The sequence below is a fragment of the Pongo pygmaeus genome, chromosome 3 (assembly GCF_028885625.2).
Source record: "Pongo pygmaeus isolate AG05252 chromosome 3, NHGRI_mPonPyg2-v2.0_pri, whole genome shotgun sequence".
Taxonomy (NCBI): Eukaryota; Metazoa; Chordata; class Mammalia; order Primates; family Hominidae; genus Pongo; species Pongo pygmaeus.
Window position 1 is genome coordinate 119,729,000 of NC_072376.2, and position 25,337 is coordinate 119,754,336.

The 25,337-nt window shown below is 35.8% G+C and overlaps 1 protein-coding gene across 1 annotated transcript in view; it reads right to left on the bottom strand.

Moving 5' to 3' along the window:
• Positions 1-25,117, bottom strand: part of DKK2 (dickkopf WNT signaling pathway inhibitor 2) — a 110,370-nt gene extending 85,253 nt beyond the window's left edge. Inside the window, exon 1 of the mRNA XM_054484098.2 lies at positions 24,112-25,117. Coding sequence (XP_054340073.1) covers positions 24,112-24,333 — 222 coding nt within the window. The 5' untranslated portion in view covers positions 24,334-25,117. The remainder of the gene's footprint in view (positions 1-24,111) is intronic.
• Positions 25,118-25,337: the final 220 nt, after the last annotated feature.

The following is a 25,337-nucleotide window of genomic DNA, read 5'->3' on the forward strand; positions in this document are numbered from 1 at the left end:
GAATAGTCTTCTTTGATAACTACAACAAAACTTGACAGATGGTAGTTTCTTAAAATTTAGTTGCAATATGGAATCTGAAACCATATTGATGAACATCATACACTCTGTGACAATCAAACTCTTTGGGTCTACTTTGCGCTGTGATTTTGTAATATCGTTCATTGTTCATGTAGAAAATGTGGGTTCATAGAATTCTGCGGACCTAGAAAGCTCAAAGCTTATCATGGCAACAAATATTATGAGTTGATTTTCCTAAAGTGGAAGATTCACTTTGTTCATTTCTGAAAATATACTTGCTAAATAATTCAGTATAATTAACCATACCTTGTTTGTCAGTCATTCTTTTTAGGTAAAAAATAGTGAAAAATTGCTGTCAGTCCAGCTCGCAGCTCAAGTATTGCACAATTATATTTTGGTATGCAGCAAAAGCAAAAGTGTTTTACACATACTCTGCATTCGTCATACAAAATATCTAAAATACGTGTATTCGAGAGTCAACATGTAATAAAATAACATTTGCTGCTTCATCATGGACATTCCTAAGGGAAATTGGCATATATCTTTGTCTGAGTGTGTGTGTGTGTGTGTTTGTGTGTGTGTATAATTTTATTTTGAGTGTGTTGATAAAAAACACAACATACAGTTTGTTGTCACTAGTTTGATTTCTGCTAAAGCATCAACAATTTTACCCAACGTGTTTTGCACCATCAATACAAATGTCAATACAGTGAGAAAAAGGAAATAGCACCTTAGTATTATTAATGAAAAGAGTTTTGAACTTTTAGACTTCTCAAAAGAGTCCTGGCCAAACTTGAAGAATCACTGGCATAAGACAATTTTTTATCTTAATATATTAGTAAAAGTAAATTTCTATTTTGCTCCCAAAGAGTAGCAGCACCTCCTCCATTACCTTTATAACAGGAAGTCACTAACTAGATACAACTTGCCATTTAAATAACAAAAATAATTTTAATCACACTCTCCATGTGTTACAAGCAAATTTATCCAAAGCTAAAGTGCTGAGAGATCTCATATCCCATGTACATAATATTGCTGAAGGAAAAGTTTAAACACAGATTTTAAAGAAATTAAACCTGTTTTATGACAGTTTAAGACCCATCACTTACTTTATAAGTAAGAAGGCTAAGAAGCAAATAGATTAAAGAACATTCACAGTAGAACAATTCAGCAACAGTTTTTTGTAAGTATGATTAAAATAAATTTCATCAGTATTTATTTGTGTTGAGACTTTGTGATTCTTTATTCTCCTCATTCATTAAAAGCAATTTCATCTCTCTCCAATTTCCTAGGAAGTCACAGCAATAGGTTGGAGATATGTTTTGCAGAAGGGATGGTTTCTGGGAGCCATGAATGCTTTTCTAAAAGAAAAGTGTGTCTAAGTTAGGTAGAAAGTACTCAAAATAGGATATTTTCAAAGATGGTGGGTAACAGAAGAATATACTAGTTCATATATCAAGTTAATATTCCAGAAGGTGGGGAAGTGTGAGAATGGGAAAGGGTTTTGTCATTGTTCTTGGAGGAAACTTGTAAAAGCTTTAACTGCATTCTCTAAGGTCCAAGTTCTACTTTTATAAAACTTTCTCTAATACTGTTTATCATGATATTACAACATATGCTCTCTATAAAGTGCTTTTAAAATAACACTTTTCAGAGGATGTACTCAGAGATATCGGCCTCTCCCTTGTCTCCCATCTGCAGGTATCTTACCTGAATGGAAGATCCCCAAGTTAGACAAAGATTCTCAGATCTTTCTTTTATATTATCTCTTAATATATTTTATATATTTTTCAATATTTTAAGTATATTTTATAAATGCAAAATATATTTAAACATCTTTAGATTATCAACCACAAGAGTGAACCCACCATCCAACCCAAGAACTATAACAATACCAATAATTTGCCTCTATTTAGTGTACCTCCCCTATCCCAACTCCTTGACTCCCTCCAAAATTACCACTATCCTTCATATTATTTATCTTTTCTTTGCTTGTTTGGGTAATCTTTAAAAAATAGATGATATACAGAAATAGAGGAAACGATCCTAAAACTTGTATAGAACCACAAAGGATCCTGAATAGACAAAGCACTCTTGAGCAAAAAGAACAAAGCTGTAGGCATCATACTATTAATACCTGACTTCAAAATACATTACAAAGTTATTGTAAACAAAATAGCATAGTATTGGCATAAAAACAGACACATAAACCAATGGAACAAAATAGAGAACCCAGAAATAAATCTACACATTTACAACCACTTAATTTTCAGTAGATTTACCAAGAACACACATTAGGGAAAGGACAGTCTCTTTAATAAACGGTGCTGGGAAAACTGGATATACACATGTAAAAGAATGAAATTAGACTATCTCTCACATACATAAAAATCAACTTAAAATGGATTAACTACTTAATTCAGTTACACCTGAAATTATAAAACCACCAGGAAAAAATGCAGGAGAAATGCTTTATGACACTGGCCTGGGCAATAAATTTTTAGATAGGGTCTCAAAAGCACAGGCAACAAAAGCAAAAATAGACACATGGGATTGCATCAAACTAAAAAGCTTCAAAACAGAAAAAAGAAACAATGGGGAGAGCAGAGAGGAAATCTACAAAATGGGATAAAATATGTGCAAACTATGCATCTGACAAGGGGTTGATATTTAGAATATATAAGGAACTCAAACCACTCCCTAGCAAAAAACAAATAATCTCATTTAAAAATGGGCAAAAGACCTTAATAGACATTTTTCAAAAGAAGAGATATTATATGACAAAATGCTAAACATCAGTAATCATCAGAGAAATGTGGAGAATGGCTACTATCAAAAAGACAAAATAACAAATACCGGCAAGGAAGTGGAAAAAGTGGAACTCATACACTGTTGGTGGAAATGAAAATTAATGCAGCCATTATAACAAACAGTATGGAGTTCCCTCAGAAAATTAGCAATAGAACTATGACATGATACAGCAATTCCATTTCTGAGTACATATCCAAAAGAATTGAAATCCACATGTCAAAGAGACACCTGCACTCTCATGTTTATTGTAGCATGATTTACAATAGTCAAGAGATGGAATCAACCTAAAAGTCCATCAACAGATGAATGAATAAAGAAAATGTGGCATATATACACAATAGAATACTATTGAGCTATATAAAGGAATGAAATCCTGTCATTTGCAGCAACATAGATAAACCTGAAGGACATTATGTTGAGTAAAATAAGCCATGCAAAGAAAGACAAATACTGCATTATTTCACTCATATTTAGCATCTAAAAAAGTTGATCTCATAGAATTATAGACTACAATAGTGTTTACCAGAGACTAAGAAGGGAGGGGAGCAGGGAGAGGGATGGGGAGGGACTGGTCATGGGGTACAAAGTTACAGTTAGATAGGAAGAATATGTTATGGTGTTCTATTACATAGAAAATCAACTATAGCTAATAACAATGTATAATATATTTCAGGATAGCTAGAAAAGAAGATTTAAAAGTTATCCCCACAAATAAATGATAAAAGTTTGAGGTGATGGATATGCTAAATGCCCTGATTTGATCATTTTACAATGTTCACATGTATTGAAACAACACACTGCACCTCATAAACATGTACAATTATGTCTCAGTCAACTATAAACAAAATTAAAAATAGGTTCTACACACACACACACACAAACACACACACACACAGTCTTCTATCAGTAGCCATTGTATTTCAAATCTTCATTCATGTTTATTTCTAACTGTAGATTATTTATTTATTCACCAGTGTTAACTCCCTGGTGTTAATCTACCCCAATTTATATATACATTATCTTGATGATGAACATTTGGGTTGTTTCTTGTCTTTTGATATAACAAGCAGTGGTTCTATGGTCCATTTTACACATATCTTCTTGTGCATGTGCTGAAACATTTCTGTGGGTTATATTCCTAGAAGTAGAATTTCAAGATCATAATGTATATGAATATCCAGAATTATAAGATATTGCCAAGTGATTGCCGTAATTACACCCCCATGAACCATAATGTTAAAGTTTCACATAGGTACCTATACACTTGGTATTGTTAATATTCTTAAGTTTTGATAATCTAATGTCATAATAGGGAAGATCAGTATGTTAAATTGCATTCTCTTTGCTACTACTAAGATCGGGGCCCTATACAAATACTTATTAGCCATTATTTTGCTTTTCTGTCAAGTGCCTTTTCATGTATTTTACCCATTTTTACTGGATGGTTTATCTCTATGGTAACTCCTTATTGATTTATAGGACTTTGTGTATATTCTAAACAGGAATCTTTAGACATACGGGATTTAGGTTGACAACAGGCACTACATACATCTCCCAATTAGTGGCCTGTTTTCTATTTTCTTCATAGTACATTGGATAAACTAGTATTCTTACCTTTAAAACACTAATTCATTGGAAATTAATTTTTGTATGTAGTAACATAGTGTTCAAATACCACTTTTTCCCACATTGTTACCCAATGTTTTCCAGCATGACTTTTTAAATAGTTCCTTTTTCCCTCAATGATCTATGTCTCAATCTATATCTAGCCTCTCTAATTTGTTTTGTTGGTTAATTTGTGAATACCACAGTGTCAGTTAAATAATTGTACTTTTCATCTCTCTTAATACATGAATACTAATTTCTATTAATGGGGTCACAGAATAACCTAAAATTTAGGCAAAAGCAGATGCTTTTATTTGCTAAAACAAAATACAATTTCCCTCAAATGTCTATGTACCACTGTGATAGATAAAGAATATTGGTAATAGGAGTGAAAATTAAAAGAGAAAATTTCAATACTTATGATAAAAATTGGAACATATGATAAATGGTATGGTAACATTGTCATAACACCTCTTGTGTGATATAATTTTTCTTAACCTTAAGCAACAAATAAGGCCTGCTCTTCCAAAGAGTCAAATTAGAGCAAACTTATTTGAAAGTCTGAGTCTGGGGAGCTAAGTCGCCATCTTACCTGAACAGCATTAGAGAACATCGCGGAAAATATAAAAAGTCATTCTCTTTGTTTGCTTAGCACCCACTGTTTGCTATATGTGTACCATAACATAGAAGAAAACTTTTAAAAAATTAAAGACATGAAGAAAACACAGTTAACATGTGGAAAATAAAAGATTTCCATTGTTATAGAGCAATAACAAATGCTACTTGGTAATTTTCCCTGCTCTGGCAGTGACAGACTTGATTATTTAATTTGTTTCTAGAATATCAATTCTTTTTTTTTTTTTTTTTTTTTTTTTGAGATGAAGTCTCGCTGTCGCCCGGGTTGGAGTGCAGTGGTGCGATCTCGGCTCACTGCAGGCTCCGCCCTCCGGGGTTCACGCCATTCTCCTGCCTCAGCCTCCCAAGTAGCTGGGACTACAGGCGCTCACCACCTCGCCCAGCTAATTTTTTGTATTTTTAGTAGAGACAGGGTTTCATCGTGTTAGCCAGCATGGTCTTGATCTCCTGACCTCGTGATCAGCCCGCCTCGGCCTCCCAAAGGGCTGGGATTACAGGCGTGAGCCACCGCGCCCGGCCTCAATTCTTTTTAATGTTTTAAATGTAGACAGAGAAAAACAAACCCTAGACTCCTTTTTGGTGAGCAACTTTTATTCTAGTCTTTAATTTGTTTTTACTGTTTTTAGCTATTTTTCTGTAAGGTACTATCATACTTTTATAAAGATGCATTTTGGATCTAAGGATGTGTTTTGAAGATAGAGCTAAGGGGCTTTCTTAATGGTCTGAATATGTGTATATGGGAAAGAGAAAAGTTATGGATGAATCCAAGGCTTTTGGTTGAGCAATTGGAAAACTAGATTTACCATCAATTGAGATGGAGAAAACCATGGGTGCAGCAGGTTTGGGAAAGGGAAAAGATGGGATTTGGACATGCTGAATATGAAATATCTCGTAGTGGAAATGTTAAGTAGGCACTTGAATATATTAATGTGTAGTTCAAGAGAGGCATTTTGCCTACAGATATAAATATGAGAGTCATCGGCATATAGTGGTATTTAAAGCTGGAAGACCATTAAGTCACAAAAGGAGTGACTAGAGATGGTGAGGATGAAATGTCATACTCATACCAGTCCCCATGTTAAATAAATGAAATTAGTTTGTCATAATTCATTCTGAGTAAACCTATGTTGTTTCTTAGGTATCTCTATTTCCGTAAGTAACTTTATCATCCATTCTATAATGTAGTCCAGAATCAATATCAAGCTCACCATTCTGTAGAACAAAGATTCCTTTTTGAAAATCAGAGTATCTCTTCAATATATGATTCATTTTAGATTAATGGCAAAGGTTGAAGTTATCTTAATGCAATGGGATAAAATCCCTTCAGGATAATAATTTTTTAGTTTCCTCTTGAGCTTAGCAATTATAGCTGTTTAAAGGCAGAGCCCATTGATTTTTTAAGGCACACTTGAGTGAAGATGAGTGGGTTTTAGTAATTGAGACAATTTTAAAAATTGTGTTTTTGTTAGAGAGAGAGAATCAGAGACCAAGTAATGACACAATATAAAGCTCTAAACCGTGATACAATCTACTTTCCTCATTCATTTCCACTATTATTTTTCCTATTTAGCCATGCTTATTATAAGCGGTTGTTAGAAGCAGCTGTTACTAAGATGGAAAGGAATGGAAAAGTTCTTAAATATTGCTTTCTTGAAAAAAAAAAAAAACTTTAAAACATCTGGGCTCTGCACTGAGAAATATTTTTGGTGAGACTGAAATGATTATATAAAAGATTATGAAGAAGGAACAGCAATGACATTTCTTCTTTATTGCCTATATTTTTGAAATCTCCTTTTACTTTTACAGTAGTTTTGTCAAATGCTGTGAAAAGTTTAATACATTTGCCAGTTTTTCTCATTTTTAAATGCTTGCAGACTACTTAACTTTGGAATGTGGTTGCTCAATATTTACCAATAATTGAAAAAACACCCATTTCAGTACAAATTTTTAGCTTTGTTTGTTTGATTACTCTAGCATTTTTCCCACCAAGGGATGTTTCCGCCCTTCTTAGAAGTACCCAAAATTCTGAGAGGGGAAGGGAGGAAACATGAATGACAATACACAATATAAAAGAGGAAATCAAAATAAAAAAGTTGGCCCAGACTCTTAGAACACACCATACACCCTCGATCTGAGCTCAGTCTGAGCCAGAGGGTTATGTTATCACCTTAGCTGGAGCTGTTTTTGTTAAGTCAGTATATCTGTTGTCACTAGAAAATAGCATAGCCAAGTCGTACTTCCCAATGGAGGAGAGTGTGGTGTCAGAATTTCAAGAAGGTCCAAATTAGAACACCTGTGTGCCAGACCGGCCCAGCTGTACATGTGGGCTGGCCAGAGCTGCAGAACAGCATCTGCTCGGCACATGAAATGCCAGTTTCTTTGCTGAAGATGGGTTTGAAGGATTAGATTCTTAAAAGAGAAAGCTCTGAACTCGGTTGTAACATCCCTAGCCTTTCTCTTATTTTAAAATAAACAATTTTAGGAAGAGGGGATTAAAGGCTCATATCTGAGAGATGACAAGTAGGGTACATTGCTAGCTCCAGAAGAATTGCCTCAGAAATTCTCCTTTAGTCAGCCGTTGGCTTTTCATTCTGGTGACAGATGAAGTATGACTATAATTCCAGGTGTTAAACATGTGCACATTCCAAAAATGCTCTATGGGTTGCTGGGTTTGTGACAATCAGACCAACAAGAGAATATCTCTCTTTCCTAGCCCTTCTAAAACGTGATGCAATATTTGACCCATACCTTGTCCTAATCATTGAAAATCTGGTCAAAGGAAACACAGTGGACAATACAAACTCTATTGAATAATTAGTATTAACTGCCTATCTTTTTTCCTACTAAAACTGACATCTAAAAAAGTATAAACTAACACTCTTGCAATTTGGGGAACTGAATTTCCTGCCAACAATCTTTAAGTCCTTGTTTTGCAATCTGCTACCTTTCGGTAACTACTAGTAGCTATCAGGTATTTAAAATGTTATTTTTTGTTGGTGGTGGTTTTTAGTTGTTTTTGTTGTTTGTTTGTTTTTTGCTTTGAAGAGAGATTTACAACCTGCTCCTCTTGAATATTATGGTCATTTTGGATTTTCTCCTCAGAGACGAGAAGAACTTCAACGTTTCCAGAGTTTATGGGCACAGCTGTATAGAGATGTTAACCTCCTAAAACAAAACAAAATAGAACTCCAACTTGGGAAGAAACCAATCTCATTCACTTTTAGAAAAACAAAAACAAAAACAAAATTCAAGTGGTCTTCTCACTTAACGAGACAACACTGTCCTATATTAAAATTTTAATCAAATAATTCTGAGTTTGAAACTGAGTCATATGGGATCACAGATACCAAATATTGAGCTTGCCCAAAACCTATATGGTCACTTTCCTGGCATCATCCTTCCTGCTTGATTACCTCCTTCAAAGAGTTACTGAGTACTCTGCACATAACAGAAGCTTACAGGGTTTAGGGAAGGTTAAGTGAGTCAACATGAAATTCCTGGTATAAAGTAAGTGCCCGCAAATGTTAGCTGTCACTATCTTCCAGAAACAAGAATGTATTTCTCAAATATCTAGTCACACTAATTCTGTATGTAGGATATTGCTAGGAATATACTAGAGTAGTATACTGATACCACATTTAATGTCAGACTGCATTATCCACAGTTAATGACTATGATTTGGAAGTTGGTCTGTTTATCCTAATTGATTTTGTTCATCATTGTGTTAAAAGCAGCAGTCAGTTATGTTCTTCCTTTCCTTTCCATGCATCTTAATTACAGAATATCACTCCCTCAATACCTTACATTAAATATCACTATAATGTTTGCTATTGAAACTTCACTGAGTGTACAATTCTTAATTCCAATAGCATGGATTTGTCATGAATTATGTGTTCAGTGCTTTGGCTTTGTTTTCCTAAGATATTTGAAATAGTCCTTGAGTATCCAGAACATCTTGGTCCTACCATTAGAGTATATTCTTTGTTAGTGTCTGACTCTCCCAGAAGTGGACATTTAAAAAAAATTAGTGGTAAGGTTGAGCTACACTATTTTTTATTGATTTCTAGTAAAAAACAGGGTTATATTTTTAGGTCTTAATTTTGTAAGATTCAGGCCATCAAATATAGTTTCTTTCTTTGTGTTGAAAGCTTTTATTTTCTAACAAGAAAATTCACAGTACACACTTCAGTTCAATTTGTAGTCAATCACTGGGATGGCTGTGGCAGAAGACCTGAGTATTGGCCACTTATGCTTTTAACAATGAGAATTTTTAAAAAGACCAAAAATGTTACAATGCATTGCAGATGCTGTGTCCAGGACCCACTTGGAAATGTAATTTTAAGAGGATTTTTCTTGTTAAAAAGCCATTTCCTCCTGAAAAGTGTTGGAAGATAGCAGCAGAGCAGCAGGGCAAATAGGCAAACAAGAAATTTACAAGGATTTCCAAAGAGTACTGTGGAAGCATTGTATTAATTTGAACAACTGCAAGAACATTTTTATGGGGTTAAGTTTAGTCTTTCCTCTTAATTTTAATAGGACAGGTTTGCATTTTTTAAAAAATAACTTTTTAAAATTAAAAACAAATTTATTGTAAATTGACAATTTAGAATTGTATAAATCTATGGGTACAAGTAATATTATGATTATTAAATACATTGTAGAATAATTAAATCAAGCCATGCACAGAAAGACAAATAATGCATGTTTTCACTTACATGTGGAATCTAAAACAATTGAACTCATTTTAAAAATAATTTTTGACAGGCTTAGTGTGTGTGTGTGTGTGTGTCTCTGTGCGCACATTTTAACTAAGTTGCACATGAAGTAACATGTGCCACCAGACTGGACTCTGGGGAATTGCACTGAGTATGATTTGTTCCTGCCTCCTTTTTCAGAAAAAGCATGGGTTTGGGGTGGAGAACATACCACTGACCTGGGTTCATTAACTGCTTCTGGAACACAATGATTCTTTTGGAAATAATAAGCATATTACATGAATTTTGACCACATTCTTCTAATGGAAAAGACCAGATTATAAAATAATATTCCATTATATTTTAAATTTTAAGACTTTCTAAACACAACTGAGGGTTTTCCACCTTACAGCAATTGATATTGAAAGGTTTACAATTATAATCACAATGCTGAATCCTTGACTCAGAATGTTTATTAGAGTTTCAAAAACTTATTTGGAGAAACAATACATTCATTTGATATTCTCACCTTCTATGGGGTACTTTGTTCATGGAAACAACAAAAAGCCACTCAGAGCCAAATATTTTGAATGTGGTGTGTTAATCAATATGTATGATGTTTTTATGGCCCCAAAGTCATGGCCTAAAATAAACAAACATGTAAACTACTTCTAAAATCAATTTCTAAAGAACGTTCTACATAAAAATATCAAAGGAATGAGTTCTCTGTGGTGACTAATATGGAAAATAATGTTTAAGCATGCTTGATTACAAAATCTATGACAATATTTTAAACTTGCGTCTTTATCAACTGTCTTAGTTTGATATATTTCAGCACATTTTCTGTTGCTCTGCCCTACCTGTAGTAAGTTCTTGTCCACTTTACTGACACCTCTCCACCAATCCATGTTCAGGTCACCGCCGATTCCTACACTCCAACTTAGTTATTTCTCCCCATACTTCTACTTCCCTGTGAGCCTGCTTCTTCTCACTAATATTTCTTAAGTGATTTGAAAATTACAAAGTTAGAATAAGACCTTCTCAGGGAACAGTGAATCATTTATGAAGGCAAAAAAAAATCAAACTTCAATTTCTCCTACAATATTTGGGGGGAGAAAACAGACATCAATTCTTTACAATGTCAGCATAATGCCCAGCACAATCAGATCTTTTCCTGACTGTTTGTGGAGGTAGCTTGCTTGTACCTACAAGTCAGCCTGACTGTCTGCCAAAAGAGCCAGTCTGTGAAGAATTACTAAAATCCCTTGATTACATTTTCTGTTAATGAGGAAAGGTTTTTCAGTGGACATTGATATCCAGTTTATTTTATTCATTTGCTTCACTTTCAGCAAAAAGCAGAATGTTTCCATCCTTAACTGAAGTTAACTAGATAACTAAGAGATAAAATAAAAATGTTCACCGTTGGAAATCTTTATGAAAAAGAAAATCTCATGAAATTGTCCAATTCTAAAACCGTATTAGAGATGGAATCAAGAACTAGACAATTTCTGGGAACCTCTTTCAACCTTAAAATTTCAACTAGATGCTTCAAGTGCATTACGTTTGTTTTTATTGCTACGTATACTTTGTCCTAAATGTTTGTTGACTGTGATCATAGCATCTCATACACTTAAGAAGTAAGCAATTAGCAAGTTGACTGACTTATCTGAAGAATTTGAATCACATCTGAATTTTGAAATATACCAATAGAAGGTCTGTAGCTGGTTTCTCTGGCCTCCAACTTATATGAGACAGCCTGGCACAGTGATTAAGTAGGTTAAGTATACAGACTTAAGTAAGACTGCTTGGCCTTAAATCCCAGCTCTGCTACTCATGAGCTGTGTGCCTTGAGGGACACAGTAGAGAGAAATAAGATAATTGATGGCATTGTGTGCCATGTTGAGGAGTTTAGACTTCATGTTTTAGAAATGGACATAGATGGAGAATATACTGATCAGATTTTTACATTAGGAAGCTCACTTTAGAAGTAGTGTAGATAATGTTTCAGAGAGTAGGAAACATTTACAATATTGTAGTAATCTATTGAGAAATAACAATGGTCTGAACCAAGGCAATGAAAAATTGGGATAGCAATAAGTCAGTAAAAAAGGATTAATATTAGGGAAGAAGTAGAATCCTATTAATTACAGTATAATTGCTTTGGAGGAGGGATAGAAAGCAGGAAGACTAGATTGTTTCTAACTTGGTCAAATGGTTGGGTGGCGATGCTAATAACCTTTATATGGAATACAAGAGGGGAAGCAAGTTTAAGAGAAACAAATACTGTTTTTAGTTTTGGAACATGTTCAATTTGAGTTGCCTGTCAGATGTCCAGGTAGATGTAACCCCTGGGAAGGTGGATATATAGAACTTTTACTGATAATCTAATCATATAATTGATAGCTTATAATCCTTGGCCTAATTTTTGCCACAATAGTCTCCCTCTTTGCAATTTTTCCATAGAGTATAATCTTCAACTTTTCTTCATGTTATTAAAGAGTAATAATCATGTTTATATAATTAATTACTTTTGCTCACATATTGAGTAAACCGGAAGTCAAAGATTACACTCAGAGCTGGATAAAATTAAGAGTTTTCATTTATTTGGAAAACAATTTTAGCTTATAAAAATAAAACAATCACCGTGAAAAGACATGGAAGAATCTTAAATATATACTACTAAGTGAAAGAAGCCAATCTGAAATGGCTACATATGGTATGATTACAACTGCATGAGATCCTGGGTGAGACAAAACTAAATACAGTACAAAGATCAATGAATATCAGGCATTAGAGAGGAGGAATGGGTAAATAGGTGGAACACAGAGGATTTTTAGGACAGTGAAACCATTCTTTGTGATACTATAATTATGGATAAATGTCATTATACATTTATCAAAACCTATAGAATGCACAACACAAAGAGTGAGCCCTTGTGTATGGGTTTTATTAATAATAATGTATCAACATTGACTCATCAGTTGTAACAAATTTACCACACTAATGCAAACTACAAATCATAGTGGAAGCTAGGGAAAGAAGGAGGTAAGGGAGTTTATGGAAACTTACTATACTTTTGGTTCAACTATTTTTTGAAACGAAAACTACTGTAAAAAACCAATAAAACCTATTAACAATAATTTAAAAAGAATCACACTAGTTCTCTGAACACAAATTTTACCCTTATATTATTATATGTATATTTATTATGTTACCACTCTGAGATTCCTGCACATATAATATGAATAAATGGACCTATTACATTGTTTGATGCTTGTGTAACAATATAAAATGTGTTTTCAACAGCTTTGAAAAACACTCACTTTCTTCTTTAAAAAGTTTTTGACAAAATATATTTCCTTTGTCCTAATCTATGTGGTTTTGCACCAATACAACCTAGCTTTACAATTGGTTATTTCTCTGAACTTTGTCTATTCTGAAGCCTGTAACCTATAATGTGTCCAAAATATGATCCTAAAGCTTAGTTTCAGAACCTTAAAAATATACTGATATCTATTATTGAGACTCTTGTCAAGCCTTTCAAGGTGTTTTGAAAATATGTAAATGGTAACACATCCCAGGCATGACAGAAAAAAATAAAGACATAGGGCTCTTCTTGAATAGACAGGATATTCTAACAGCAGGCGAGAAAGCTGTTTGTAGCCTGCCTGCAAGAACAAAAGACTAAGTTCTTATCAGAAATATGAAAGTATGACTACTGATACTAATTTTTAAAACAAATCCAAGAAAATCAAAACAAATAGAGAAAAGGAAAAAAGAAAACAAAAAAACTTCTACTTTCAATCTTTCCACCCATATTTTTAAAAAGTAATCCATCAAAACAGAAACTAAATTCATGATTCCAAAATTATAAATTATTCTCTGGTTGATTCTAACTGCTTAATTCAGATTTGCACTTTACAAATTCAGGGTGGCATGGACTTAAATTTCTTTTTCGTAAAATATCCTCTAATGATGTTGAGGCAAATAAGTAGTGTTTTATGCTTTGCAAAGAGATGGAGAAAGGACTTACTATTATGACAACCATTTTACTGATGAAAAAGCTAAGGCTTAAATGTGTTATACAATTTATTTGAGGTCGTGCATATTTTTAAAAAATAGGCTAACAAGGTTTTCTTCTAAATTGATATCCGATGATCTTTCAGGCTCACCTGCTGTCCCATGCAGAAATCGTAACCACCTTCAACAGTATGTTCTTAGAAATGAAAGTGTGATAGTGCACAAGGCATATACCCAGATTGAACATGGGTAACAGACACAGATTAATCATGTATGAAACATCAGAGTATAAAATGTTTCATAGTTATGGCTCACTTACTCCTGAAGTGGAGAGAGAGGAAGAGGTTAAGCATATCCCCAGGCAAAGAGGTCCATCCCTCTGAGTCAGAGGTCCACATGAGTCTGAAGAAGGGAAACTGGGAGAGGACTGGGAAGATGGATATTTCTCTACATGAAGCTCAGGCTGCTTCCAGCACCCCTCACTGGAGCTGATTCTGAGACAGTGTCTTCCTAAAACACTGCTGATCTCCAAGCACAGTGCCCCAAGTTCTCTGCCAGGGAAGGGCAGTAGTCTAATGGGTCGGTGGTATTCAAATCGATTCAATGAATAATGATTTACATTTTAAAAAATTTTTTTAAAGATAGAACAGACTGATAGAATAGCACACAGCAGAAGAGAAGAAGAGAAGAAAAGGACTAAAATTTAAAAGTCATACTGCATTACCTACTGTAAGAGAGTTTATTTTTGAAACTTTTTTCAGGAGTGTGAGTGGAGAAGGGAGGATACAGAATCACAATGTAAAATATATTTAAAGTTTAAAAGCCATTGGCCTCTATCCTAGTTGGCACTTGGACAAAGGACAAGCAGCCTGCATTCTTAGCAGCCCCACCACCACTTTTGTCCCTTCTTTTGTGTGCTCCTGACATTGCTGTGCAGACTTTCCAGCCAGGCTTCTTGCTAACCATGTCTTTAAAGTATCAGGACTGAGAAAGTAAGCAATGACAATACAGTCAAAGCCACTTCCTTTCATTAATTTTGTTTAAAACTTATTGACACAGCTGTCATCGTGACATTGTAAACTTTGATAATACATTTTGACCTACACAAATGTAGAGCTGAAAAAGTGTCTACATATAATTTATCTCCCACCAGGTAGTTAATAAATTTAAGGCAACTGAATGTAATTCTTCCACAGAGCTTTCTTATTCAAGATTTAACAGAAAGCATTGCTTCTGATTATTTGAAATGTTTATATTAGAAGTCAGAGGATGCAAGTTCCAGTGAGAATTTCTTTGTCAGAGGCATTGATTATAGTATATTGGGCAGATCATGAAACATCTCTTAATCAGATTTCCTCATGTGTAAAATGAACAACTTAAATCAGACAATTCCCGATGTGTCATCCAGTTCTGTGTCCTGCTTTAGTCTGTTGTATAAGTTCTTGAAACTTTTAGATAATAAAGTTTCTTTTGGTCCTTTCTGTAAAATTCTCTATCTTTAATGATAATATTTAAGCACATTTGAAGAATCCTGTTACTTGGTTATTAAAATATTCAAACATTTTAAAAGAGTCTTATCAGGTTGAAAGTAAATGTTAAGAAAGTTTTTCACATTGAAAATTAATAAAATATTATTTATGAAAAGTAAATATCAAAAAAACCCTTTAGTATGTAATTCAAGATATAAAGATAAATATATACTGTTTAAAATATTTGTGAATATTATATTAACATTTTATGAGCTTAAGTCATAGTTACTTGCACATTTTAATCAGACATGAGTTTCTTTAACAAGTCCATCACAGAGAAAAAAATGGAAGTCTATTTAAACTCCAAATATTAAATTAAGTAGGGTTAAAGAAAAAAAAGCACCTATTTTGGTAAGAACCTACATAGCGTTCTTTCGGCACCTGTGAGTGATGAAACAGACCAGAGCACAGAACGAATTTTCAGCAATCAGACTTGATTGTTATAGCTTTAATTAATGTACAGGCTTTTTTGGTAACTATGAGAAATCATGAAGACTTTGTTGCCCGACTCCAGAAAATATGAGGTTAACAGACAAGGTGTAATTTTTGTTATCAAGGATTTTTCTGTTGTGGTTGCTGTTATTTCTGGCAGGATTTCCAAAACAGTTGAGCAAGAAATGGGGCTTAAAATTTTATAAAGCTAAAAGTAGATAGCTGCATATGTGGCAGGTGATTCCAAAAAGGAAAATAATGTCAGTAAAGAAGAGAAAGTGGAACAGAAAGAAAAGAGAACTGTTGAGCGAGCTGGAGGAAATGCTCACATTTATAGTTAGATAAGTGTAGAGAAATAAGTGAAGAAAATAAAGAGGAATGAACCAGAGAAGAAAACAGAAATACCATAATAGTAAACACGCAAAAAATAAATTAGGCATAAGGACTAGACAATAGGCTGCTGAGAGTACAGAGCACAGTTAATGGGGAAAAAAGACTCGATTTCAGAAGACTAACACAATACCTGTTGCTCCAAATTTCAAAGGGTTGAGAGGAAATAGAATGTGAAAACCATTATTTGAATGTGATTGTAATTTCAGGTGATATTAAATGATAATCTTCCCTCTGCCTCTCATTTGGATGAAGATTTTTTAGTCCATTACCAGACAGAAACATTTACTGGCAGTTTGTTTCCAATATGTTAAATGAAATTTATCACATGCTTCCATGAAATGTGTTTCACTCTTGATTTAACATTAATAAAATATTTCAATTTACATAAATCACCAAAAATCTCAAAATGAAAAAAAAAAAGAAAGAAAATGATATGGAAACAATGAATTCCCAGTTTCTGAGTCCTCCTGGAAGAGACAGCTGACATTCAACAAAGGTTGTCAGCCTTCCAAAATCCTAGCAAGCTGTCTTGGCCAATACACTATGTAGAAAGTGTCAAGAATCTTGTCTGTGCAGGGGCTATCTCACTCTGGAAAATATCAAATTAATACTTTTAGAAGCAGACTAATATGCTGTTCAATTATTTTGGTTCTTGTGGTTAAACAACTAATATTGTCTTGCTTATGACCTCCATCTATTATGATTGTATTTTTTTGTTATTTTTTTTGAGACGGAGTCTCGCTCTGTCGCCCAGGCTAGAGTACAGCGGCGTGATCTCGGCTCACTGCAAGCTTCGCCTCCCGAGTTCACGCCATTCTCCTGCCTCAGCCTCCCGAGTAGCTGGGACTACAGGGGCCCGCCACCACGCCTGGCTAATTTTTTGTATTTTTTAGTAGAGACGGGGTTTCACCGTGTTATCCAGGATGGTCTCGATCTCCTGACCTCGTGATCCGCCCTCCTCTGCCTCCCAAAGTGCTGGGATTATAGGCGTGAGCCACCGCGCCCGGCCATGATTGTATTTTTAACATCTGAGGTACCATTGTTTCCATGCTGTTTCCACAATTCCACTAATTACTTATTTGTCAGCTTGCTTATTTTCTACAACATTGACTTATCCTCTCTCTTAATGTAAACATTAAATAGTAGAAATGTGACATCAGGTATATGTGTATGTTTATGTTGTCTTGTTTTGCTTTATAATTCTTAGTCTCAGAGTAATTGAGTTCATTTATTTCCTTCTTGTATATCATATGCATTAGTTTAGTCACCCCTGCCCAACTTGGAGGGGAAGATTAAGAGGTCACTTCTTATTTGGTGCATGAGCATTTGACTTTACTTATTTCTGTAATGGCAGTGGTAATAATGACATCAGCAGAATAACTAAGTGCACTTTCTTATTCTTCAAAGTTTTTTTCATATATATTATCTCATGTGATTCTCCCCATTGCCCAGTAAGTTAAGCATTATTACTCTTATGGTTGTTGTTGTTATTGTTATCCCTATTTTATGGGTATACTAAAAAAAAGGAAAGACTAGAGAGATTAAGTGACTTTTCCAAACCCGTTAAGCTAATCAGTGGTGAGTGGAATTTAAAACCTGTTTGAAATTGTAGTGCTGTGATGCTGATACAGATCATCTGATTATCTGAACGGCAGCTAGAAGGGGTCAAAGGTAAGGAAAAAGCAAAAGCAATATAAGACTCTAAATTTAGAGAACTTCCCCAGTCTGATCAGGATGTAAGACATGTCAGCCAAACAAACACAGCCATTGCAGAGAAACCGTTGGGAAAGCCTGTGCTTCTCTGTCACATAGAGACATTCAGATTCAGGAAGATGAGGACAGGGGAGTTTGTTGCTGGGTGTGAAGAAAGAAGAGAGAATAAGCTTTATGCAACAGAATCTACCTTCTACTTGGGGTGACACTATAATTTATACTTTAATGGGAAAGAGTAGAGGAAAGGTAGGGGTATGTGGGAGGGCAGGGGGACAAGTAGAGGCAGAGATGAAAATAATGTATTGCTATGGTGCCTGCCTTAGTATCCATGAAGTACTAACATACTTTAGACTTCTCAGAGTAGCAGCTGGGAGCAACAGGGAGTTTGGATTTTGTTGTGACTTTTAATGAAATTGGAGTTATACCCATGTCACTCAAGTATAGAGAGAGAAGAGTAAGGGTTCACGTTCTCTCCTAAACTCAGAATAAACAGCATATTGTAGCGGCATAAGCAGGTGGTTTAATATATGGGTTCTAATATTAGATTGCTTAGGTTTGAACTTTAGCTTTCTCCATTTACCGCGGTGTGACTTGTACACATTGTGTAACCTCTCTATGTCTCAGGAATATCTTTATTATTTATTAAATGTTTCATCATTTATAAAAATAAGGATGATACTAGGATTTGCTTCAAAAGGCTGCCTAGAGGATCAAAAGAGTTAATGCAATTGAGGATTTAGTTTCATGCCTGGCACAGAGTGAATAATCAATTAATGGTACCCCTTATTATAACTTATTGTGTGCCGTAAGTTCTTGCAAGCTAGTTTAAGGAAATAATATACCCAAAGATCACTCACTTCTTCTATTTCCCTGAAGAAAGAACGATCCTATTCCAGATGATAAAGTATAACATGAAGATCTAATGTCTCTTTGGAAAGGTTTGGACAGATCTGCCACTTTGAGAAGTCATTTTCCCTAATTGTGATATTTTTATTTGTTTTGTCATTTAATGTACTTATTTGCTTATTGATTTTTTAAAATTGTAGATTTGTTCTTTTTTGCTCTAGATTGTTTTGTTTTAAATTAGATACTGCGAAGTATTTAAAAGGATATCTGATGTCCATTTGTCCCTTTTGACTCTGTGGAAAAAGATAAGTAACATTTTTTAAAAATTTACTACTTTTGTATTTTTGCTGATTCTATTTCTGAATTTATATTTAAAGCACATAGAAAAATCTAAACTATTATTAAGGTTCCCAAAATATAATCTGTTGTACAGATTCAGGGGTTGTGGAATACATGTTAGAGTAGCAATTCTGTTGTTAGTGATACATAAACTAATTACTTCTGTTAAAAAAAATTAAACAGGATATTGAAATCTTTCTGCCTTAAAGTTTTCTTTGATTCAATTTGCCATTACAAAGAAAAGAATCTACCAAATGTTATATCGACTGACTTCTTTGAAAGAATGCTTTATGTTTGTCCTAACACAACAATTAGAGAAAAATATGTTATTCTGCTCTAGTTCCTGCCAAGAGTAGCAGAGGAGGAAGAGAAAATTGACCTTTGCTTACCTTAGATAGTAATACTAAATTTTTCTTATGCATTCTGTATTAAATCTTTCTGTGTAATCTTAAAGCGATGCTACATAATGCAATATGTCTATCAATTATGATTAGCCTTACTTCCTTTTGGTTTATGCTTTTGGATTTTTAAAAAAAGGACGTAGTAAGGGGCTCAGGCAGACACAAATATCACATAAACCTTTTCAACAATCAGATACATAACTAAAAACAGGTTTATCTCCTTGTTATAAATGAGCACAAGTGACTAGAGGCATAAGGAAGTAGAACAACTCCAACAGGCTGTCAGAAAGTCACAGGCAGAAATAAGATTGTAATTGATTTTGCTGTTAATTCAATACTAAAGAATAAACAGCCATTAGCGACTGAGTCTAAAATGGTAAATATGTTAACTATTATAACTTTCTTCTAAAATGTAACCCATTATTTTAATGTACATTTAAAGCAATTTTATAAGGAAATGAAGAAGAGCCAATATTTTCCCAGATCAGAATATACTGGCTATAGTTCTATGACATTGCCTTACCTAATCTTAAAATTATAAGTTTCAAAATATCTTGGAAAGGAGACGAGGGTGCAAAAGTTTGTATTGGAGAAGAATATTCAAGAAGATTATGACAGGGTCAGAGTCACAGCTGGAGTAAGTTTGAGCAACTTTGTCCTCTTGTGCTCTCTAGTCTAACACAAAAATAAAATGATGGATGTTCATATTAGATTATCATTAAAATACTTTTCTTGCTATTCACGAGCTAACTTTCCACTTGCATCAACTATCAATTTTCTATAATTCATGGTGAGAGGAAAGGAACGTTAATGTAGATTATTTCAAATTCCTTTATTTCTTAAAATTTAATCGTAAAAGTGATTAGCTTTCCCGATTATGTTTAGTGTTAGTCAATGTCCAGAGAGGCTATCAGATTATTTACTCCTAAGCAGGAGAAAGTTGGGCGGAGGTTAGAAAAAAAATCATGGATAATTTCAGAAAGTGAAGAGATCACTTACCGAAAATAGAGTATATAGTTTATTTCAGTGAGCACTTTCATGAATGTTTGTGCATACAGATACAGCATACTTTCATTAAAGAAAATGCAATCTACAAATATTAGTGCTCTTTAGTCAACTCGTTCAAGCTTCTCTTTCAATGAATTTCAAGAATTCTTTTCTCACAACATAACTTCATCCAAACCACTATCCTTGAAGTGTCCAAGTCATATCAGAAAATCATAGAATCTGAATTTATGTTAAACCATAGCTTCTTTTTAGAAATACATGCCAGAAAGTTTATCTACATTTAAAATATAACTATAAATATCACTATTCTAGTCACTTTTAAAAGAATTGCAAAATGCTACTGCATTGCATTCAAATTAAATTCATCTGCCCATCTCAAAAAGACAAAACGAGAAGAATAAAATAAGCAATTACAAACACAAATCCAAAGGTTTTTCATTCACACAGAAAAATATGTGAATTGCAAAGCTTGATTTTTTTAGTAGTTTGGATTTTTAAAACTTGTTTTGAAGGTGGTCCATAAAAGTCAACACCTCAAACTTTAGGGATAGTATCGAGAAATGGCATACTTCATCAAAATATATTTATTCACATGATATTGAAGATTTTGTTTGAAATTACTTTTAATTTAGAACATCTGAAACAGTCTCCTTAGAAATTGACATATATATTAAAATGCATAAATATTTATATATTATGTAAATATATTAGTAACAGTCTGAAACTTAATTTAGCCTGTATACATATACTGTACATACATGCAGTACTTATTAGCAATAGCTGCAAATGAAAAGGCAAATTAAAACATTGATGCAAATTTATTCAAGAATTTCTTCTGCAGTGGGAATATTTAATTCTCTATCCTGAAAAATTAAAGTAGGCTATTTTCAACATCCATTTAGGAGAAAGAACACCAAGGACTAAGTTTCCAATCTGCCTACTTGAAGCTGCATCCTAGAGCTTCTTCCTCCTGTATCCCTGAAAGGAATATATTTCAACATCGTCTTTCAAGTATAAAGGGAATTGGGGGAAATCAAACTTATTAGGTCTTAGGATGATACTATATGATTAGCTAATTTGATTAGTTGACACATTAATTCCAATATTTTCAATCATATTTTACTATTGTGATGCCTAAAAATTCAGCTCAGCTACATTTCTATTCTTGAGTTTTTCTCTACAAAAGGAAATAACATCTTCCCCGTAATAGCCTTTCTAATTTCCATTTCATTTCTGAAAATAATAATACTAAGAATGTTGGGGACCACATAACTATAGAATAAAAAAGATTAAGAGACCCATAAGTATCCAAACAATTATTCTTTTTACTTCAGAGAGAAAATATTTTACTATTTGTTTCTTCATAATAGTACATACTTTAGATCATTCATTAAAGAATACACTAAATGAAATTTTCACATTTGCCAGCCAGCCTCCTGCTATTCAACTCAGTATTTTATTTTGTTTTACCTTTATCTTGAATATGTTAACATTTTTTTCACAAGCCTAATGTCAAATTTTAACAATCTAGGATTCCAGTTAAGTAAATATAATAAAATATATTCCATAGAACTGCTATGTTATGAAAGGCATATAAGAAATTAAACTCATTTGTGAAATAAATAAATAAATAAATAAATTCTCAATTTAAGGTGATGTAAGTAGACTTCCAAACTCTTTAAGAAGCATAATTAAGTAGCTATTTGGAGAGGTAGCACCATAAAAACATATTTTATACTGATTTACATACAGATACAGTATTAAAACATAAAAAAGAAGCTAGGTTCTGGGATGCATCCCTCAGTCTCCCCTGTGTAACGCTAAGGCTAATGAAAAGATGCATGTAACTGATTTTCTGACAGAGGAACATCAGGTGTGTGGGCCCAATAGTGGGACAGAAACAAAAAGCGCTTTACAAAAATTCCCAGAAAATACATAGATTAGAATGGAAAGGAACCTCAGGACTATTGAGTCCTTCCCTGTGTCCTTGGGGGAACTACACATTAAGCTTTTTTCAACTGGGAACATGAAATTTGAAGTCAGTAGCATTAGAGGAGTCATGATTTGGATTGAGAGCACCCATTCTTTCTAATCCCTGTTCCATTTCATGACAGACTTCTAAGAAACTGTTAGGATCATTGCTATTGAAAATCCTGGGATGTCTCCCAGGAGAGAAAAAGCGAATGGAAGTGGTCACATAAGCGCGTAGGCATGTGCACGTGTGTAAGGATGTGCAACGGTTATGTTTGCCTGAACGTATATGTACTTTCTTATTTTTCCTGAGACCTTAAAAAAAAATCTGATTGCTGATTTTGTAATCCCTTGAAAGGAGAGCTGAAATGGTTCACATTTCAAAGCTCTGGGAATAGTTCTGGAACTGCAAAACTAGCAAAACTGCAAAATTGTCCCCGTGAGAGGGCAGTAGGGGGCCAAGCCCGGGTCTTGTCTCTCTGTTCATCCCAGAATGGCTTGACCCTCTCAACCAAACTTCACCCGGCTGGCTGCGCTGTGGACAGGGGCGGCGGAGGACACCGAGAGCGCGCAAAACAGCAGCATCAGTCGGCTTCAAGGAAACTCGTATCTCTGGGGCGTGGGCCGCCGCCAGGGGTTGACACTTGTGCTGTGCGAGGTGCGTGTGCCATTGGCAAAATGGCTTTCTCAGTTTTGGCTTCCCACAAAAGGAGCGGAAGGGGGAGCTGTCATGATTCCCAGTGCCCACAGAGCCCCCTCTCCTGGCCACAGCGCGCCAGCCACAGCTGGTACCGAGTGTGCGCGCTCATCTCTGTGCGTGTCTATTTGTATAACTGTTTGCAAGTGGCTTTCAATCTATCTGTCTGTGTGACAGAGACAGAGGCGCCTGCGGAAAGTTCCCTCTCTCAAAAACGACTTCAGTGTCCTGCTGTATCGCTGGCGCCTACGACGCTGTCATTGTCATCTCATCATTTTGCTTCCTTCCGGGTGATTTATGTACAATTCTGCGTGAGAAATGCGCGTCTACTGCAGTTGTTTTGTCTGTGACCTTACTTCTTTGAAGAGAGAAAGTGGTTGGGAGGGAAGGAGATCCTGAAAAGGAGTAATGTCCCCTCCGGATTGTAAAATATAACGGTTAAACGCCCAGTATCTCAATGTCTAGACTGAAATCCCGCTCTGCCACTTATACTAGCTGTGTGCCTTGGGCAAATCGTTAATCAATCCGTGCCTCAATTACTTCATTAGCAGAATGGGAAAGCAACAGCATCTAGCTCACAGAGTTGTGAAGATTAGATGAGTGAATATGTAAAACGCTTAGAACTGTGCCTGGCACGTTATTAGGTGCTATAGGTTAAATGCTATTAACATCTTCATCGGTTGCATCACAGTGTTAAATGGAAGGACTATCCTGACCACTTTCTCCACAGGAAAGCACTAGATCTTGATACATGCCCACGCCCCAGAGCAAAGGTGAGACAGAACCCTAATCAGTTCACTCCGTGCAGTGCAGGACCAGCAGCCACCCAGACACCCCCCGCCCACGCAGACCCTGTTAGGGGAATCCCTCCCCAGCAGCCTGTTCTCTATATCTGTGGCCACGCTCCGAATGTTGCGGGATGCAACGGCAAACTGCTAGCCCAGGAGAGGTGGCCCCTGCCTCTTCTGTCTGAAGAATGTGTTTGGGGGTTTTCCTACCTGCCCCAGGTTTTTGCCCTTCTTACTGCCGCCGAATGCCAGTCCTTGGTATATGCCCGCAGATCGATTGGCGGCCTGAGCAGGCGTCTCCCCGCCCAGAGAGGACTTGATGGAGTTGAGTTTGGCCCGCGAACTGCCGATCTGTGAGCTCTCCACCATCAGCACCGCGGCCAGTAGGAGCAGGCAGCAGGACGAATCCTTGCACCGCATCAACGCGGCCATCTCCCGGCGAGGGGGTCCCCAGGAAGACGCAAAGCCCGGAGGGGTGGGAATGCAAAGGGAGGGAGGACCCCAACACGGGGCCCCTCACTCGGGGCGCGGGGGCTTGCAGATTGTGTTCCCTCAACCCTTCCTGGTTCGGGGACCCAGGACCCTATGAACTCAGTCTCACGCCTCAGGACAGAAATTAGCGGAACCCAAGCGAGACCCGCTTCTCCACCAGGGCAGGAAGTTCTGCAATAACTGGAAGCAATCAAAGGCAAGGCGCTTTCTCGCCAAGGAGGCGTGACCCAAGGTGCAAGAAAACCCAGCCCTGTGGATCGCACCGCTTCCGTTGCTTCTTGCCCCGCACCTCCTTGGTCCCGCCGGGATCTCGGCGGTTTAATTCTCCTCTTAATTGATCGGGAGGCCTGCACCAGCTCTTTCTCCTTCAACTCAGTTGCTTTTCTCTCCTCTCTTTTCCTATCCTTTATGTGTTAAATTTTGCAGGACACAATGCTCCTTTTCAAAGTTAGCAGGCGCTTTTGTAGGGGATCAGGAGACGTCCCCGGACCGAATCCTCAAGATCTGAAGAGAACCGAGGTCCTCCACACGCGCACTCACAGTTGCCCCGAAGCGTTGTCCCCTGACTCACAAGAGACAGCGAACAGCTGCCAGCGCAGCGATGCCTAGGGAGCGGACTTGCGCTACCCTCGCCGCGGGCTCCCGCTTTCTGTCTCTCTGCTCTCTCTCCCGTCCTCTTTGCTTTTTATAGCTTCCCACAGTGAGGCTTTTTTTTTTTTTTTTTTTTTTTTTTTTTTTTTTTTTACCTCCGCCCTCAATTCAAGAGTGACAAAGAGTGAAAACTTTTCTCTCACTCCCCACCGCTTCCGCCCCCCTCCTCTCTGCGTGCTGCTTCTCCTTCTGCGGCTTTCACTCCAGCTTTTCCTCCTCCTCATCCTCCCGCTCTGTCTCCACCCACAACTACTGGAAAAGGGGGATCTAGCTTTTCCATGAGGTGAATGGAA